This window comes from Rhinopithecus bieti, unplaced genomic scaffold (genome assembly GCF_001698545.2).
Source record: "Rhinopithecus bieti isolate Rb0 unplaced genomic scaffold, ASM169854v2 scaffold_13857, whole genome shotgun sequence".
Classification (NCBI taxonomy): Eukaryota; Metazoa; Chordata; class Mammalia; order Primates; family Cercopithecidae; genus Rhinopithecus; species Rhinopithecus bieti.
The window spans coordinates 1112328-1132561 of NW_016807741.1; the positions used below are offsets into that span (position 1 = coordinate 1112328).

The 20234-nt window shown below is 50.9% G+C and overlaps 1 protein-coding gene across 1 annotated transcript in view; it reads left to right on the forward strand.

Annotated features, from left to right (window-relative positions):
• Positions 1-20234, forward strand: part of XKR6 (XK related 6) — a 308531-nt gene that overhangs the window by 270011 nt on the left and 18286 nt on the right. The window contains exon 2 of the mRNA XM_017883685.1: positions 7975-8171. Within this exon, the coding sequence (XP_017739174.1) occupies positions 7975-8171 (197 nt within the window). The remainder of the gene's footprint in view (positions 1-7974; positions 8172-20234) is intronic.

Here is a 20234-nt window from a genome sequence, read left to right on the forward strand (position 1 = left end):
CATCCAGGTTGTTGTGTGTATCAGTGATTTGTTCCTTTTTATTCCTGAGTAGTATTCCACAGTATGGATTACCATAATTGCTTATATATTCACCTGCTGAAGGATAGTTGGCAAGTATGAAAAGAACTGCTAAAACATTTGTGTACACATTTTTGTGTGGACATAAGTCTTCATTTCTAGAATATCTAGAAAGGGATCTGTGGGTCATATGGGGAGAGTACGTTTAACTTTATGAGAGACTGTTCACTGTTTTCCAGAATGTCAGTGGCATTTACATTCCCACTGCAATATATGAACATTCTAGTTGCTCTGTATTCTTGTCAGTACTTGATAGTGTCAGGGTTTTTATTTAGACATTTTAACAGACATGAAGTACTATCTTATTGTGGGTTTTTTTCACTGATTTTAATATATGTTTCCCTACTTATTTGTAATGGTGAGCTCCCTTCTCCCCATGTTTATTTGCTATTGTGTGTATCGTCTTTGGTAAAATATCTGTTCAAATATCATACCCATTTTAAAAATTGAATTGTTTGTCTTCTTACTAATGAGCTTTAAGAGTTCTTTGTTTATTCTGGCTACAAGTTCTTTGTCTGATATGTGATTTGCAAATATTTTCTCTCAATCTGTAGCTTGTCTTTTCATTCTCTTAACAACGTCATTCACAGAGCAAAAATTTTTAATTTTGATAAAGTTTATATTTTTTTTGTTTTATGGATCATACCTTTGCTGTCATATTTAAGAAGTCTTTGTCTGGTACAAGGTACAGAAATTATTCCTATGTTTTTTTCTTAAAGTTTTATGGTTTTACACTTTAACCTATGATACATTTTAACTTAGTTGTTGCATATGAATGACTAATTATTACTACATCGTTTGTTGAAAACACTATCAACATTGAATTGTCTTTATGCCTTTGTAAAAAACTAATTGGCCATAATTATGTGGGTCTTATTCTGGACTCTCTTCTGTTCTGCTGATCTGTGCTTCTCTCTTGGCCAATGCTACACTGTACTGCAGCTTTATAGTAAATCCTAAAATCAGGTAGTGTGAGTTCTTCAAATTTATTCTCTTTTAGAATTGTTTAGGCTATTCTAGTTTCATATAAATTTTAGAATTGGCTTGTCTGTATTTAAAAAAAAAATCCCACTTGGGTTTTTATTGGAATTGTGTTACATCTATAGATTAATTTGAGGGCAATTGTCATCTTACTATAGTGCATCTTCCAATCCATGAACATGGTATGTCTCTCTATCATTTAGGTTTTCTTTGATTTCTTTTATTAGCATCTTGCAGCTGTGGCATACAAATCCTGCATGTTTTATTAGATTTGTCTCTAAGAATTTCATTTTAGGAGCTAATTTAAGTGGTATATATTTTTAATTTTTTAATTTCCAATTATTCATTAATCATTTATAGAAATGCAATTGACTTTTATAGGCTGACCCTGTATTGTGAGACCTTCCTAAATTAACTAATTATTTATATGAGCTTTTTAATAGATTGCTTAGGATTGTCAATCTAGACAATCATGTCATTTACGAATAGGGACAGGTTTACCTTTTCCTTGGCAATCTGTATATACTTTCTGTATTTATTTCTTTTTCTTGACCTATTGCACTGAACAGGACTTCTAGTATGATGTTGAATAGGAGTGGTGTGTGTAGACATCATAACCCTGTTCTTGATCTTAAGATGAAAGTATCCATTCTTTTATCATTAAGGAAGATAACTGAGGTTTTCCACAAATGCCCTTTATCTACATAAGGTTAAGGAAATTCTCTTCTATTTCTAGTTTGCTGAGAAAATTAATGGATGTTGAATTGTGTTACCTTTTATTTCTGCATCAGTTGTTATGCTGTATGGTTATTAATGTCATAGATTACATTGATTGATTTTTGAATATTGGACCAGCCTTTCATTCCTAAGATAAACCCCAGTTGGCTCTGGTACATTGTTCTTTCCATATATTACTGGATTTAATTTGCTAATATTTTGTTGAGGATTTTTGCATCTATGTTTATGGGAGATGTTGTCTGTAGTTTTATTTTCTTGTACTGTGTTTGACTGGCTTTTGTATCAGAGTAATGCCAGCCTCATCAAATGAACAGGGAAGTGTTTCTTCCTTTTTTATTTTCTGGAAAACAGTGTGTAGAGTTGGTGTAATTTCTACTTTACGTGTTTGGTAGAATTTACTATTTTCCTTAAAGAAGGGTTCTCTAAGTCTCAGACCCCGCAAAACTTGAGCTCACCCCTGTTTGGGGCTTTGAAGGTGGGCTGTTATCCACAATCAGAAATTTCAATGCTGTTTCTAAGAGTGTCATAAGAAGCAGCTGGAGACTGTGGGCCCAGATAGGCAAATCTGTTCAGTCCCCTGCCCCTTGTAGAAATCACTTATTTTCTACCCCAGCCAGTCTTGGGCAGAGCCATAGCCAATTCCAGAGGGGCAACATAGTTTGGGCAAGACCTTCTCTGATTTTCCTGAACCATGACTGATGGTGTGGCTTCAGGGAAGTCACTTAGTCTCTCTGAGCCTCGGACGAGCCAGCAGGAAAAAGAAGATGACAACTGTGTCTCTCTCAAAAAAGCTGTGCTTGGAGGACTAGATACTTCTGCTGGAGGGAACAGGAGCTTTAAACAATTCTATAGCTTACAAATTAAGGGAAGGAGGCAGAACCGGAAGGATATAAGCAGAGTGGGCTGCAGGAAACACAGGAACGGAGCACCTCAGGGAGGAGTAATGGCTGCCGTCTGCATGGCGACTTCTAAACTCCTGTCTGTGCTCGCAGGCATGGTCTTATTTAAGGCTCCTGTGACCCTCTGAGGGGGCACCATGGTATGCACTGATTCGTCCAACATGTCCTGGGGTTCTACTCTGGACTAGGCATTTTATACATGCGAAAACTAAGACTCAGAGAAGTTAGGAGATGTCCCTCAAGGTAACACAGCCAGGTGGCAGAGCTGGAAGGGAGCCCAGGTGTTTTGGGCAAACTCCATTCTTCCCCACTGTCAGGCAAGTTGGACAGAGTTCAGAAGTAAGGAGACACATGGTCTACCTCTGGGAGGTGCGTGGGCAGGAGCTGTCAACAGCACTGGCCCCGAAGCCAGACTGCCTGGGCTTGAAGCCCTGCTCAGCTACTTACTTAGCTGGGAAGAGCAAGGCGAATGTTTTAACCTCAGTGCTTCAGTTTGCTGTCTGTAAAATAAATATTAATAGGTAATATTGCACCCATAATATTGCACCCGTAAAATGAACAATTGGTAGGTAATATTGCAGCTACCTCATAGGGTGTTGTGAGGATTAAATGAGGTAATAGGTACCAAACGCCCATAATAGAGCCTGGCACAAGTGAATGTCACACAAACATGAGACTTTATTGTTTGTAAAGATGCTAGACCATCCTTTGTGCTCTATGAGGTCACTGACTTGAAGAAAGACAAAGTTATAAGATGTTGGTAGAGGCTTGGAGATCCCTCCTGCCTGCCCCTCCTGTGATGGGAATAGCGGGGCCCAGCCATGGGAGGTGACTTGCTCAAGGTCACCCAGTCCTGCAGACCATAGACCAGGCCCAGCTTTCTTGAACCCGTGCTCCTGAGGACACGTGGCGTTGCTGCCTTGACCCCGGTGCATTTCATGATCCGAGTCTCCTAGGGGAGATACGACGTGACAGGAGGTGACACCGACTTTGGGAGCAAATCGGGGAGGAGAGTTGGTGTCTTCTCTCCCAAGCTACCTTCCTGGAGAAGGGTGCAGCAAGCTCTTTGGAACCCTCCAGGAAGGTGGAGAAGGAGGGGCTTGGAGGAATGGCAGCCAATCCTGAGTGTCCTGCAGACGCTTGCCTCCCACCTCGGAGCGCACCTATGGGCTTGCAGCCCGCGCCCCGGCAGAAGAGGGCGCGGGCCCGTAGCGTGAGGTCACGCGCCTGGTGGCGTCTTTCCGCGACGCTTAGGGTCTGGCGCCACCGTGTGGCCGCGGGCCGAGGCCGCTTCTGCAGGCGGATGTGGGAGGCCCTGCAGGAGGCCGCTGCCCGTTCAACCTCAAGGCAACCTCAGAGGTCACCCAGGAAACTGAGATACCGAGGGAGAGCAGCGCTGGCCCAGGGGTTTGGGGGATGGGGGGAGGCATGCCTTATGCCTTCCTCCCACCCCACCCATCTGCCTGGTTGTTTCTTGGCAGCTGCTTAGATCTTGAGGGAGACAGACACCAGGGAAAGCTAGGAGAAGGAGGAAGAATCCTAGAGCCTGGAGGACAGCAGCAGCAGCCACGTGATTGCAGGAGCTGCCAGGATCCTCCTGCATGAGAGGCAGGGGCTTTGCACGTGTTGTGGGGGACAAGCAAGGTCATGGGGTCAGGCCTGGGTTCTGGTCTCATCTGGGCTCCACAGCACTGAGTGACTGAGGCGGCGGTGGCTTGCGTTCTGGCACTGGGGCCCTCCCCTATAAAGTAGGGGTTGGACTAGACCAGTGTCCAGACCCAGTTATATTGCAAACCAGTACCCCTTGGTTGTCTACTGGGGACCCAAGGACTTAAGAGTAGCAGAGGAGGGCCCGCGCCAGGAGCAGTTGGAAAGGATGAGCATTTGCGTTGAGGCCTGGCTGTCAGGAACTCCTGGGTGGGGCTGTGATCAGTCCCTACTACAGTCCCTGCGGTGCCTGTGTGGGTGACCCAGGAGGCACCATGCTGTCCAAACTCGGTTTTGCCTGGACCGTGGTGCCCTCTAGGCCCCAGCATCTGCTTGACAATTGGCTCAGGGAGGAGTGGCACCCACTTTGCCTACATCCACCCTGTCTCTTCCCATACCCTGGGGTGCTCACACCCAGGAGAGCGTCAAGATTGGCTCCTCTGGCAGGCATTCCAGTTGAATTGGTATATTCTGGGCTCACTGTTTTCCTTTTCCCCGGCCTTGGTGGGCAGAGGGGCCTGTGGCTTGGGGAGAACGTGGGGTCGAGGGGTAGAACTGGTGCTCTCTTTGCCTGGGTGAACCTGAGCACTGGCATTACTGACTTGGGACCCAGATGGATAGGGTTAGTGCTGCCATATAACCATTCCTCCAGCTGCTGGGCCACCTGTGAGGCTAGAAGAAGCAGAGTCTGTAGTCTGAGTGTACTCCTGAGACCATTAGGTTTGTGGTCTGGGGCCTGGAGTGATCTATGGCTCATGGCTTGTGTGCTGCAGGTGCCACCTGTTGAGAGAGCCGGGTTTGGGTCACAGGGAGCAGCTCTGATCTGGGAGACCCACCACACTGAGGCTCCACTCGGCACACGGCTCTCCTGGACACAGGTGCCAAAGCTCTGGGCACGCAGCCCTGCCTCAGTGCCTCAGCTGGAGCATTCGTGTCCCCTGATGCCCTGCCTCCCTGCACTGCCATCATGGTTGATCAGCCTGACCCTTCTATCACCCTCCATCAGGGGCTCACCCTCAGCCCCTCCCAAAATACCAATGGTGACATCTGCTTCCAGGAACCTCCCTGCACACATTTCTTTCTGCCATCACCTCCTCCAGGCAGTCTTCTCCTTCAGATCCCCAAATTTGACACTGTTCCCCTTACCTTTGCTTTCTCCTTCAGCTCCCTCCTACTTCTCTGTCTCTCTGTGTGTGTCTGTCTCACTGTCTATCTCTATGTCTCTGCCTCTATTTCTCTGGGTCTCTCCCTTCCCCTCTCTTAGTGACTGTGAGCTCTGAGACCAGGTGCAACCTCCCCCTTGCTCTTCCTGAGCCTCTTCCCTGGTTTCCTGATTTTGTGAACTCACAGGCAGGGGCCCAGAGCAAGGCAACGCCCTGTGGAAATGCCACAGTCAGCAGGTGGAAGAACCTGGAACAGAACCAGAATTTGGTGCTTTATTTCATGCTAGAGCCTCAGTTTCCCCATGTGTTGAATGGTGATAACCAGACCTGACCCGCAAGGTGGGCCAGGGACCCCAAGAGACTGTATACCTGGAAGGACCTGGCCCGGGGGTTCTGGTGCCCTGACCTTCCTCCCATGTCCCTCCCTCATGGGGCCATCACTGCAATGCCAGCCTCTGGTTCTCAGTAAGGGTGTGTCTCTGCTCACCTCAGGGGGTGGGTCTGGAGAGAAATGAGGTGTCCATTGTGGCTTCCCTGGCTGGGTCCCTTTAGGATCCAGGCCCCCAAAGGCACTTAGGAATCTAGAGAGAAGCCAGGCAGCCCTCATCGGATGGTGAGCAGGGCTTACTGCAGCTGGCATGTGTGTTTGAGGTCACCCTTGTGGCTTAGTAGCGGCTTGAAGAATGGGTTGTTCAGGGGTAAGAGTAGACAGTGAAGAACCAGTGAGGAGACTCCTGCATCCCTCCAGGCAAGAGGGGCAGTGGCTGGGAGCTGGCTGGCAGCGTGGCAGTGATAAAACGGACCATCCAGCAGCCCTGAGTGGGTTCTTGGTAATACCCAAGTCCAGCTGGGCCTGGATAGGGCATCAGCCATGCACTGAATCTTTACAAGTCAGGCTCGGCATTTCAGAGGGCACAGTAGCGGGTCCTAGAACGTCCATCCCACAGGACGGTCGACAGGCGTGTGGTAATCTGCCACTGCTGGTGGCACCCAGTTTATGGTTCCTGTTTTGGATCCTGACTGGGCCCACAGAGCTATGCACTCTGGCCCTTGCTTCTGGGTGAGCCCTGTCCATACCCTCTATCCTGGACCAGACTTGGAGCTTGTTGGCCGAGTTTGGATGGTGCCTTAAGTCCTTCTCCTGCCTTGGAGACACAGTTCCAGAGAGTTCTGGTGAAAATGAGGCTGGGCTTATTATACGACCTGGGGGGATGCCCACTGTGTGTATCATCTCACTAATCTTCCCATGCACCCTGCGATGCTCTCATTCTGTCCCCATGTGAAATATGAGCGACAAGGACACAGAGCTGGAGTAGCTAGTTCAAGGTCCCCAACTTAGCAAGTGATGAGTCCAGGCCTGCTTGACCTGTGAGCCTTGCTCTTCCCCCTACCTGCTTCCTTGGCCCCTCGGCCCTCCCACAGAGAGCCTGGGCGTGGTCCTGAGAGGGCGGGCAGTGGATCTGCACCTGTGACCTGGGCCCTGCTGGGACGGAGACTCCATGGCAGGCCCTGGGTCCTCCTGATGTCCAGAGATTCCTGGGTGTGACTCCTACTTGTTCCACTATCCAGCAACAGGGTGGGGGTGACCTTTCTGAGCCCGCGCTACTTCCTGTCTGTCACATGTGAGAACCATACCCTCCTGCTTACCACCTGGGCACGCCAGCCAGCGAACAGCACGTAGTAGGAGCTTCGCAAATGTTCCCCCCTTCCCTGCCTTTCCTGCTCCAGAACAACAGAGGCACGTAGTAGGAGCTTCGCAAATGTTCCCCCCCTTCCCTGCCTTTCCTGCTCCAGAACAACAGAGGCACGTAGTAGGAGCTTCGCAAATGTTCCCCCCCTTCCCTGCCTTTCCTGCTCCAGAACAACAGAGGCACGTAGTAGGAGCTTCGCAAATGTTCCCCCCTTCCCTGCCTTTCCTGCTCCAGAACAACAGAGGCACGTAGTAGGAGCTTCGCAAATGTTCCCCCCTTCCCTGCCTTTCCTGCTCCAGAACAACAGAGGTGACAACCCTGCTGGACTGTTTCCCCCCAGGGTCCTGAACTGAGAAAACCCACCCCTGTCCCGGGGCTCACGTGAGATGCCTACCTGCAGGCCCTGGGAGGGCATCTTGCCCCACAGTCTCATCTTCCAGATGAGCAAATGGAGACCAGGAGGTGGAGGACTTGCTTAGGACCATGAGGGGTCAAATCCTTTCCTGACCTGCCCTTCCCCTCCCCCATGCCTCAGCATCATGTCCTTTGGCCGGGAGACCCCCAGAGCCCCATCCAAGCCTCTGGGAACTTCAGAGCACAGGGTTGGGGCAGGGGGCGGGGAATGCTGGGTCTCTCGGTTTTAGGGGGATGGCAAGGGTCCTCTGGAGCCCCCGCACCCACCCATGCTCTCTGTGTTCTCCCCATCTCTCTGGGCAGGTATATCCGCACCATGTACCTGGGGATTCAGAGCCAGCGGCGGAAGGAACACCAGCGACGCTTCTACTGGGCTATGATGTATGAATATGCAGACGTCAACATGCTGCGCCTCCTGGAGACCTTCCTGGAGAGCGCGCCCCAACTGGTGCTACAGCTCTGCATCATGCTCCAGAAGAACAGCGCCGAGACCCTGCCCTGTGAGTGCCCACCGGCCGCGCCCTGCCACCTCGGCATGCCCTCCACCTGGGGACCACGGGCACCCCCCACACACTGTGTGCCTGGCACACTCTGTGGGCATTGCCCATCCTGCCCTGAGTTCCCAGGATGCCCGGCCCCCAGTGCAGTGCTGATGGGCCCCACACCACACTCAAGAGCGGCACAGGCATGTCCTGAATGTATGTGGGCTGGCTTGACACCTCCAGGCCGCTTCGTTAATGTGAGCAGAGCAGAGCCAGCCAGGACGCAGCAGGGTAGAGGGCTCTGGGTTTCCCCATCAGGGGCAGTGCCCCCTGTTCTTGGGTGCTGACCCAAGCCAGGCATTTGCACGTCTATGGGACGGGGAGCCACAGGCCAGAGATAGAGCGGGACCACAAGGCGCCGTCATGTTGGGCAGCGCTGATGGTTTCAGACGCTTAAACTGTGGTGCTCTTGCTTCGAACCAAGCTCATGTGTAAGCCCCATTTGTAAAGCAGCTTAAGTCACTCTGCTGAAGTTCCAGCAGGGGAGAGGGCCCAGGAGGAGGAGGGGGCTGGAAGCGGCAACACATGGGGTGACACTTGAAGGGATGTCATGGGCAAGAAGGATCATCCCAAAGGGTAGAAGTTGCAGGGAGACGGTTATCCATTCAGCGGGTGAGACAGTCCGTGGAGCCATGCGTGAACTGTCCTGGGAGGTACTGAGTTTATCAAGGCAAGAAGCTGCTGAAGAGACTCAGCCCAGAAGTTCCTGACTGCAGAGCACTCAGTGAGCATGTGTAATCTGGGTAGCCAGGCAGCCGTGGGGAGGGGTCTGCTGTCTGCACCCCAGCTCTCCCTGGCCAGTAGGACCTCCTGGTCTCTTAGGTTCTCACCTCCAGACCCCGCAGGTCCTCTTGGTGCCCCAGGTCCTCTTGTCACCACCTTCATGGACACCCACACGGACCTCCTCACCAACATGGTCTGCCAAGAACAGCCATGCCGCCCCAGGCCTTTCTCTGAACAGATGTGCCTCGTTAGGTTTTCCAAGCTGGCCCTCTGTAGGCTCCGATCCCCTTAGGTGCTTAAGCAAAAAGGGGATTTAATCTTCAAACGCCAGCGGAAGACTGAGCTGTTCAGGCTGGTAGCTTGCTGGTGGCATTCAAAGCCTGGGGACCTGGTTATGAACCCAGCCATGCTGCTGACAGGCTTGCCTGTCCTGTATGAACTCAGCTCAGGTGGAGCCTCATGTCCCACCTGCTGAACAAGAACAGCCCTCATTGGAGGCTGCCTGGTGGAAAAAGGGGCCCCCGGGTATCTGTCCATCCCACAAAGTGCTGGCTGCAGTCCTGCTGGTCCATCACAGAAGCAAGGAAAAGGGGCCGTGTGACCCCTGGACTGCACACAGGGGAAGCCAGGCCTGAGGCCCACACTGAGCTGAGGGCCCAGTTCTGCCCTTTGACAAGGCTTCCGGAAGCGTGAGCTGCATGCTCAAGGCAGCCACAACCTCTGTCTTCTGGGCACCCACAGAAGCAGGAGGAGTTTGGGGATCTTCAGCAGGTGCTGCCAGTTGGGTGACACCAGCCAACATCTGCCCTTTGGCATCTGCAGTCCTCACTGTCAGGAAGAGGCCTCAGGTGGCCCAGGGACTCCAGCTTCTTGGAGTGACAACCCAGCCAGTGCCTACAGGACCAGCAACCGAGGCCTCGACAGGAGAGCTGGAAGGAGCCAACTTGATGTCCGGCTCTAGCTGGGACATGCAGAAGCTAAGCAGGAAGCCACGTGGAGGATGGCAGGGCTGACCGTTCATCCGGTCCCTCCCTTCTTTCTTGGACACATTCACATGCACACACACTATCTCCTGGGCACTGAGAAGAGCTTGGGAACACAGGGAAACCTTGCTGATGCTCCATCTTCAGGATGCCTGAAGACCCAGGCTGTAGACTTGGCAATGAACTGGTGTGATTGGCTGCCCACAGCTGCAGCCATGGGAGTCCCTGCCTCACAGGATCTCTGAGAAAACACATTGTGTGAAAGTGGATATGCAGCAATTTGAACATCATTTGTTCTCAGCACCAAGAGACTCATGTGATGATTGATTCTGGAGCAAGACCAGCATCATAGGGATGTCTTTGAAATATGCATTCTTGCTCTACAAACCTAACCATAAAGGAGCTCTGTGGAAGTGAGCGCTGACCCTGGGTAGCAGCTCCTGGTGCCAGGATGAGCTGCTGACTGGCAGGGCAATGCCTGGTTCCCTGATGAGGCCTCCATATCCAACCTGCCCTCAGATCCCAGGGCTGCTGCCCTGCAGCCCAGGGCAACAATGCTCTCATGGGCATATTTGCTGGCACTGGAGAGGGACACCTTTCTCTCCCATCTGAGTCTTTCTATTTCTCAAAACCAACTCAGCTGCTGTCTGAGACTCCAGATTAGCCCGTTTGTGCTGCTATAACAAAATGTCTGAGAGTGAATAATTTATAAAGAGCAGAGATTTATTTTCTCCCAGTTCTGGAGGCTGGGAAGTCCGAGATTAAGGTGCCTGCAGTTTCAGCTGCCTAATGAGGGCTGCATCCCCTGGAAGGGAAGAACACTGTGTTCTTACATGGCAGAGGGCAGGACAAGCTAGCCGCATGCTGTATGAAGCCTCTTTTGTAAGGCCCTCAATCCCATTCACAAGAGAGGAGTCCTTATGGCCTGATCACCTCTCAAAAGTCCCACCTCCTAATCCTATCACACTGGCAACATCTGAACTTTGGAGGGGACACCTTCAAACCATGGCAGACTCTGCTTATTTAAACTGCCTTTTGCTGTTTCCATTTCAAACCTTCCCCACTCTGTACCACCAGGGCTGCCAAGTTATGCCTCCTCCCATCTTTTCCTCTTCCAACCTTTGGCCGGATCTTGACACCCCAAACAGATAGGGCAGGTAGCAGGGTGGTGCACTGGTGGGCTCCCGACGGGGCATTTTAAATCCAGGGACCTGGTCACCACTTATACCCTCTTGTGATTTTGGACCTGTCTTTTCACAATCCCATTTTCTCTTTGGTATACTGGAAGAAAGAAGAATAATACCTAATTTTCAGTGGGGATGCAATGATATAATGCACAAGAGAGCACTTTGTAAACTTGCAAACTCCACGGGCACATAAGGGGCTGTGTTTATCATTTCCAGGGCCAGGTGGAGTCATCCTTTTATAGGGCTCTGACGGCCACCTCCCCATCATCATGATACCACCCACCATGGGCCAGACCTGCTGGGGATGGGTTTGCAGAGACGCCAACCTTCAGGAGTTTATGGGCTGGCATAGTCCAGGTCCTAGGGAGATTTCTCCCCATTTCTGGCCTTCTGGATCATCTGTGTCCCAGCCTCCTTGTTATGCCTGTCCTTTCTATAATAGTTTCTCAGATTATAAACAGAAAGGGCTGGGCACCACATCTCTGGAAAGGAAAGCCAGTGGGGATTCCCAAGGGGCAGTGGATGTTGCTTCCTAAATGTCCTCTCATGTGACAGCCCATTGGGGCCAGGGTCTGTGCAAAGCCAGGGGCCACTTGGGCATGCTGCCAAGAGCAGACCCCTTGGAAAAGGAGCCAGGAGCGACCCAGTGTCATGCTGCTCTTGGGCCTTCACCCCAGGGAAGCCCCTCCTGGCTCCTCCTCCCTGCAATCCCCTGTTTTTGTGCTAGAAGCTGGGAGGTCAGGTGAGCATTTCACCAAGTTTGTTTGGAATGTGGAATGGGTGTTTTTCAATACAACCCTTCGTGGTTAAATATATTTGGGACCTGTTGGACTAAACAAAGGCCAGTGGCCATCCTTGCCACTGGGTTGTGGATCTGGAAGCCAAGAAGGAGGCTATATAGCATTAGCTGGGTTTATAGGAAGGAAAGACACTAGACATCACTGAGCACGGGCTGCCTGTAAGGGGCTTGGCATTTCTCTCTTACTTAACTCTAGAGTTGAGTCCTCATCACCAGACAATTTTGTTATGCTAGTAGATGCCATTCCCATCTGTTTAAACTGCAGGAAATGTACAAGCTTTAAAGTAAATCAGTTTAATCATCAGAAATTGGAAGAGGGGAGAGAAAATTTGTGGACTTGGAACAGACCGGCTGATGGCATGGCCTCTCCCAGTCACATGGGTGCCTGGAGGGTTGCAGTGTGGAAAGTTGGGGTGACTCCCCAGCGTGGAAAGTTGGGGTTACTTGACAGCTGTTTAACATTAGGCAAGTTACTGAGCATGTCTGTTCCTCATTTTTCTCATTTATAAAATGGGGATAATGCTAGTACCTATCACAGAGGGTTGTTATGAGCATGAAACAGGACAAATGTCAAGTGCCTTGTAGGATGTCTGGCTATTTTCTTGGTGGTGGTAGTGGTGCTTTTATTGTAGATATACCTTCTGAATTAGCCTTCAGGCTTTGCTGGTGAGACCTGTGGCTCCCTGACCTTGCTTTGGTGGGCTTTATAATGACTCCTGTCCACTGTGTACCATTAGGGCTAGTAGATGGTTGGAAAGATTGCTGTGACTACCACTTTAATGGGTGAGTTTTGCATGGATTTGCCAATGCCAGTCTCTCCCTCCTTTGCCATCTCTCCACCCTCTGTTTCTCTCTAATCACTGGGCTAAGAGAACAATATTCAGCCTGCAAGACACACTTATATCCAGTTTCCCCATAAATACAGACTCAAATAATAGTAATATACAATTATTATGCTGGAGTCATTTGGACATTTCTGCAGGGTCTTCCTTAAGCCTGATGTCTTGAAAGTTTAAGTAAACAGAGTAACAAAGAAATGATGAGCCCACATAATTCTGACATGTCACATTTATGCCGGTGGTGAGTCTTGTGTCTGCTAAGGCTCTGCTCCTGTTCTGGGTTGTGACAGGGCTGGAAAAGCAGTTCAGTACAGTATGAAAAGTCAGACAGGGCTGCATGCAGATTCCAGCTCTGACATGTATTGACCTTACGGCACCAGGCAAGTTAATTTCCTGAGTTTCCTAATCTGTAAATTAGGAATAACAAGTACTTTTTGGGTTGTTGCGAAGGTCTAATGAGCTCCACATCCACCTCCACAGTGCGTCACCTGGCATATTCTGGCTACATGATACACTCTGCCACTCAACAAAGATGTGTTATCCAGGAGCCATGCTATGTGTGGAGGAACAATGGGGAGCATAACAGGCATGATCCATGCTGTCATGAATTTCCCATTCTGTCGGGGGACACAGCACAAAAACAATTAGACAACACTTGGTGGTAAGTGTATTGAAGCAGACAATTGGGTTGGGTTAGAGAAAGACTACTTTAGGCAGGGGGTCAGAAAAAGCCCCTCCAGAGAGCTGCCAGTTACACTGAGTACAAATGATGAGCAGGAACCAACTTGGGAAGAGCAGAGGCAGCCTTCTGGGCAATGGGAGTAGCTTGCACAAAGGCCCTGAGAGAAGGAAAGCCTGACTTGTTCCAAAAAGTGAAAGGACCCAGCATGACTGGAGCTTGGCAGTTGAGGTGAGAGAGGATGGAGAGAAAGGCAGGGCCCCAATTGGGAAGGGCCTGGGGGACCCCAGGAGCTTGGATTTATTCCAAGGGTAGTGGGAGGGGCTGCAGAGGAAAAGCACACGGCCAGCCTTGCTTTTGAAGAAGGTCCCTTTTCTGTTGCACAGGGAGGGAAGCAAGGGCTGAGCTAGGAGCACCTGTTGGAGGCTGTGGTGGGCCAGGTGTGAGGTTATGGGATGGAGAGTGTTTGGGGAAGGATGCAATGGACAGATTTGAGGTCTGTTCTGGAGCGCGAGCCAACAGGATGCAATAGGGCCACTGGGGGTGGTCACAGAAAGAGGGGTGGTGGTTTCTCACTGGGTGTGTTGGGAGGAAGATCTGTGGGGACGCAGGGGTTGGGGAATGGATGAAGAGTGATGGCTCTGTCCTCCTCCCTCCTTTGGGAATTCTCCGGCGGCTCTGTATGAACACTGGCAGGCGCCAGGCGTGTGGAACCTCCCTTTCCTCCACAAGGCCTGGGGCGACCTTTTTGGCCACACTCCTGCTGAGGAGTCCTCCCCTTATAGGACTCGAATGGCCACTTCCCCATCATCACAGCACCACCCACCACAGGCCACACCTGCCAGGGATAGGTTTGCAAAGACGCCTGCCCTTCAGGAGCTTATGGTCTGGCACTCCGCATCTTAAATTTTGTAACAGATGCACACCCAAGTTCCTCGGGAGCATGGAAGAGGGAGTAACTGTTTCTGGGGGCCTGACAGAGGGGGTAACATTTGCTTTGGTTCTTGTTGGATGAGTAAGAGCTCCCTTGAAGGAGAACATTGGGAGGCTCTTCTGGACAGTGGGACCACAGATACCAAGGAATGGAGGCCTGCAAGAGCATGGAGAGGGCAGACTGAGAGCATCTGGTGCCCAGGGCACAGGGTGTACTGCAGCGAGTGTGGGACAGCGGTGGTGATGAGAACAATGAAAATGATGATGTCAAAAATGCTCATTAAGATTTTAGGGGAGCTCAACCATGTGCCAGAGACTAGTCCGGGGAGGCTACATGGATTAAGGAACCAGTTAAAGTCCCACAGCGGCCCTCTGAAGTGGACACTTTTTATTCCCATTTTACAGACATTGAAATGGAAGTGCAGAGAGGCTAGGTACCATGCACAATGCCTCAAGCTTGGAAGTGGTAGAGCTGGGATGTCTACCTAGGGAGTCCTGCTCTAAAGCCTGTGCCCATAAGCAAGGACAGCTGTGGCTGAGTCTGGAGGAGACAGATAGATTTGTGTGGATTCTGTGGGAACTGGCCACTGCTGCTGGGATGGAGCGGAGGGTGGCATGTGCCGTGGCCAAGCTGGGCATGTCAGCTCCAGCATACACATGTTTGAGTGCCCCAGATGCCATCACACTGACATGGTCAGAAGGCGATATTTCTGCCTCTTGCTCCCAGAGTCTCTGCCCACGACTGGCTTTTTGCAAATGTTCTGAGTCTTCCAGAGCCTCTTAGGTGAGCCTCTTCCAAGCACTCAGGGGGAAGCCTCACTGACCTACTATGGAGCTAAGCTTGGCCTGGCCAGGAAGCAAGGGGATGGGTCGGGGACAAGGACCCTCCAGCTCCCCAGGACCCTGCTAGTGAGAAAGACACATATGGGCTCACCGCCCTTTGCCTGGCCTTTCCTTGGAGATCATTTCTATCCTGACCCAGAGGTCAAAAGAGCTTATCCAGACAAAGACTTTAGGACAGGATGGGTGGGTCTAGAGAAGGAGATGGATGTGGGATGATACTGTTATCATTTTGGCCCCCAAACATTGGAAGACCCTAAGATTATTGATAGATAACAAGATTCTAGCATCTTCTAAGGCTGCCTGTCTACCTGTCTCCCCACACATAAAAGCACAGAATCTTTGTGCTGGAAACAAGGATTTGAGAAAACGTGTAGTTCAACCCTTTTCTTTTACAGATGAGGAAGTTGAAGCCCAGAGAGATCAAGGAACTAGTCCAAGGTGATGGACTCAGTTAGTGAGAGGTTCACGATGAAAACCCAGTGTCCTACATTTCCAATATGGTGCAGGTCTCTTCAGTCTCCTTAGATCTCTCTGGCCCTGAAAAATCAGGGCACCCCAGGAACCCTCAGAGGAAACCCCGGGTGCCCTCAGATATCCTCTGAGCCATTGTGTGCCCCTCAAACTCTAACTCAGCAGGGGGCAAGACTGGGCATCCCCAGGTGGGATCAGGCTTGTGCTGGGGCTGGAACCTAGAGTGACCTCTACCCCAGAACGTGGCCAGCTGGTGCCATGTAGGCCATTACTGCTCAGGGGACACACACTGGGAACACACTTCTTCGTAGAGCAAGGAATTCTCTCGGAGATGATCAAAAGCAGACCTCGACATGTTGCGTAAAGTCGCACGGTCCCACTCCAACATGCAGCACTTGGCAGGAGCTCCTGGGAGTGGAGGTGGGGGAAATGCTGCCCATCAGGCCATTCAGCCCCCTCCCCATTTAACATAGGGAAGCCAAAGCACAGAGAGGGAAGGAAGTTGCCCAGGTCACACAGCAAGGAGGAGAATTAGAAAAGCCTCCTATACTTCTTGCCACGCTGGGCCTGCAGTTGAGCAGGTCACACAACACTTAGAAGACGTCCAAATGCCATGCCTCTCCCTGCTCCCCACCTAGACGTCCATAACCACAGACACCAGTACCAAATTTGTGCCAAAGAAAAGCATCTTTGCAAGACAGGGAAGCATGAGAAAATTGTAAACCCTGCATATAAACACTGGTTTTCCTTTAAACAAACCTGGAGCTCTAAGATAAAATTAGGGATCTTGCTTTGTGTCTCTTCAGTGCTAACTTCCTTGCTAGTTTTCTTCTTTCTCAGCTTTACTTGCAGGCTCCTTTTATATCAAAAGCCCTTTCAGAGGCCTGTGTTTGAGCTTCACATTCACCTCTATTTCCAGCGAGAGCTCGGACTAACTGCATCCAAACAACTCAGAAGGACGATTTGCTTTTCTCTGCTCCCGTTAAGCGGAAATGTCTGTGCCTTTCTTTTTGGCTCCAACCTGGCAAGCACTTACTTCTTTTTTTCCCTGGTAAGGATGAAAAGCATCCCACAGGAAGCATCAGCTCCACTGCTCTGTCTCCCTGACCAAGTATCCCTTCTCCGGGTAAAACCTGCTTCTGTCCCCAGGTGGAGGGAGGGCCGAGGGGGCTGACTCTTAGCGGTTGGATCAGTTGTTGGATCAGTTGGATCAGTTAATCAGTTGAATGGCCTCCTCTCTTTCCTGTCCCCTCAGTGAACGACATCCACGTCTCTCTTTGTGGGAGATTTCTTTTTTTCTTATATGAAAATACTTTCTTGTCTCTTTCCAGTCCTGTTCATATGGGACATTAGCTGTCGCCCTCTCTAAATCAAGGACACAAAAGGTGATTACTTCAAACTTTGGGATCTTGGTTAAATTAGGCTGAAGCTGCCGCCCAGTAAGGGGTGGTGATTTGGTTGTGTGAGGTGAATGTATTGGATCTGAGCTCAGCACCAGAACCATGAATTTTCCATTCCGTTTCCTTAGGAATGAGAAGTAAAATTTGTTCCCAAAACAACCAATCCACTATATCAAACGACATTACATAATGAATCACCTGATCCAGAGTTGCAGGGAGTTCCCATGTCCTGGCCACTTGCCAGTACTCTACGCTGCCTGTGGACCTCAAATTGAGCACAGCCCCTCCTTCTCCTTGGCTATTGGTGCCAGTCTTGGGATTGGCCATCTCTGAGGAACACTGGGCTTTCAGACCTAGCAGCGCATACATCTGCAGCACACGAGCTCCACTTCTGGGCGCTCATGGCTTTGCTGTGCTGTGGCCCTGAGCAGTTAAATCAAGGGAAAGATGCCCAACTCCCTGTTGACCCCTTTCCCCGGCTGGCTTGCATCTTCACCTACAGCTGAGATGGAGAGAGACGCAGAGCAGACCTGCCTGCCTCCTCCCGCCAGAACATGGACTTGGCCTCTCCCACTTCCCCCAGGGACAGCCTTTCTCTAACTTTATGTTTCTCTTCTCATTTTGAGGAGATGCCATTTGGAAACTGCTTGGCGTCTATAGCAAGTCCTGCTCTAGCTCCAAATGGCTTCTTGTTAAACAATACATTAAACCATTACCCTGTTAAACGGAGTTTGCAAGAATTTTAAACAGAGACTTAAACACTCGCACTGCACCACTCTGGCTTGAACCTGCATGCCGTTCTGAGGCCCTGTACTGAGGTGGCCCTACCAACTAGTGGCAAGAGTGAGGGTTCTTAAAGCAGCAGAAAAAAAACAGGAGAAAGGCAAACTCAGTGCGTTTCATGACAGTGAATACAGATGAAGCAGCAACTGGGGACTTGGAAATGCTTGCACATGAAACGCTGGAACAGAGACACGAGCGCAGGCTTCCTCAGCCAGTGCGAGTGAGCGAGGTGGCTTCGTGGGGGCAGCTGTGACACCAGCAAGTTCAGAAGCCTGAGCATTTACTGCAGGTGGACCATTGACTTTCTTATTCAATAACTTCCCTAATCACCTACCATGTGCCTAGCATGGTTCCCGGAGCTGGGGACAGATACAGCAATGAACAAAACAGAAAACCCTGCCCTCACGGAGCTTCTGTTTCGTGTAGAGAGATAGGCAATAAACAAAGCAAATGTTTTCTCTATTAGAAAATGGAGTGCACAGAGAGCAAGAAAGCTGGGAAGAGAGAAGGGAAGGGAGGCAGAGCCCTGTGCAGTGAATAGCTGTGTGCAGCTCCCTATTGGTCTTCAATAGGGAGACCAGGAAGGCACCAGTGAGGTGAGGGCGTGGCTGAGCTGTGTGGGAGGGGAGGTGGCCAGGCTGACAGACACCTGGAGGACTGTGTCCTGAGAAAGAGGAGTGGCCCCGACAAAGGCCTTGAGCAAAGGGAGAGCTCCCAGTGTCTGAGGGCAGCCAGGAGGGAGAGAGGAGGGAACCTCTGTAATGGGTACCAGGGGCTCCCCAGGAGGCCAGCGGGGAGCCCTCTGCTTCCACAGCCCGGCCTGCCCAAGGGTCTTGCCCAGGGAGCTGCTCTTCTGTGAGATTTCCCCCACTTTCCCACATGGGGAGTCTGGGTTAAGGAGCCCACAAGTCAGCTGAGCCAGGACGCTGCAAGGAAGACTGCTCAGATCTCTCCACTCTCATCTTCTCTGGGCCCCAGAAACATGCCCGGAGACAGAAGGGCCTCCTGAAGCCCATTTCAGCTCTGGCCTAAGGAAGAGGAGCGTTGGGGGAGTCACAGTAACATGTAGGCAGCAGCGGTCCTTAATTATAAGACATTCACGTCAGAGGCCATCAAGAACGCGAGACCTCATGGGAGCTTCCAGCTGCAGGAAAGACCGCGGCTAAATGATCTCCAACAGATCTTTCCCATTATTTATGAATCTGAGCAGGAAAAGCCCAGGAGTTTCACGAATACTGTCTTCTTGTTTATGTCCCTCTCACTACTGGGGATGCACTACTCAGGAAGAGGCTCCAGAAGGTACACCAGGGTGACTCCCTGTGAGCTGTCCCACCTCCTGCCTTGCTAAGACAGGGAAGCATGGTTACGGGTGGTGATTACAGCGGTGGGCGGGGCGGGGGGACTCTCTGAGCTTCACCTTTTTCATCTGGGAAGTTTACTTCCATAGACCCGTTCGATACTGGACCAGTCTGAAGTGTTAGGTTGGTCAGAACACCAAGAGGAGTTCCAGGGGTCTGGAATTTGCCCAAGGGCCATCCCGAGCCAAGGTTTGGGCCTGGACCTGACCAAAGCAGAGTCCTGACTGCATTCCCGGCCTCTTGCACCCCAGGCTGCCAGGCCCTGGTGTGAGTGCTGCTGGCTTCTCAAACCTGTTATCTTCAGTGCAATCGTGGGGCCGCCGTCGCAGGTCCTTCTGCCTTGTGCTGCTGCTGGGACCTCATCCTTTTCCTCACCCCTTGCCCTCACCAGCAGTCACCAAGGTCTCTGGGTCCTTCTCTGCTTATCAGGAACCTCCACAGACTTCTTTTCACCTGAGAGGAAAGGTGCCGCCCTTGAACACCACGTGAAGCCCCTAATGGGGGCCAAAGGGGCCTGGGTTTGCACACCTGCTCTGCATTGACGGCTGAGTGCACCGGGCCAGGTCCCTCTCCTTCCCTGAGCTTCAGTGATTGTGTTTGTATACCCTAGTGATCTCTTCTATCACAGAGGGGTGTTAGGAAGCAGATGTGATGACATTTGTTCTTGGCAGAAAGGAAGCACCCAACAGCAATGGCTGAGGGGTGCACACGGCCTCCACCCTTACCAAGGCTTTGGCTGAGTGAAGTGCTTTCACCTGGCAGGCTGTGTCTCCCAGGGCACTCACGGCAGAGTAGCTGGCTAAGGGGCAGGGCAACGGTTAACCTCTGTGAGCCTCATTTTCGCCTTATAAATTGAGAATAACCCTACCTGCCTAATCTCCTCACAGAGGATGCTGGGGACCCTGGCCAGGCTCTAGAGGTACAGAGATGAACAAGGCAGACAGATCTCTGTCCTGGGGCTTATGTTTTAGTGGAGGCAGGCAATGAACAAGTATATGAACAATGTAATTTCAAATATATATT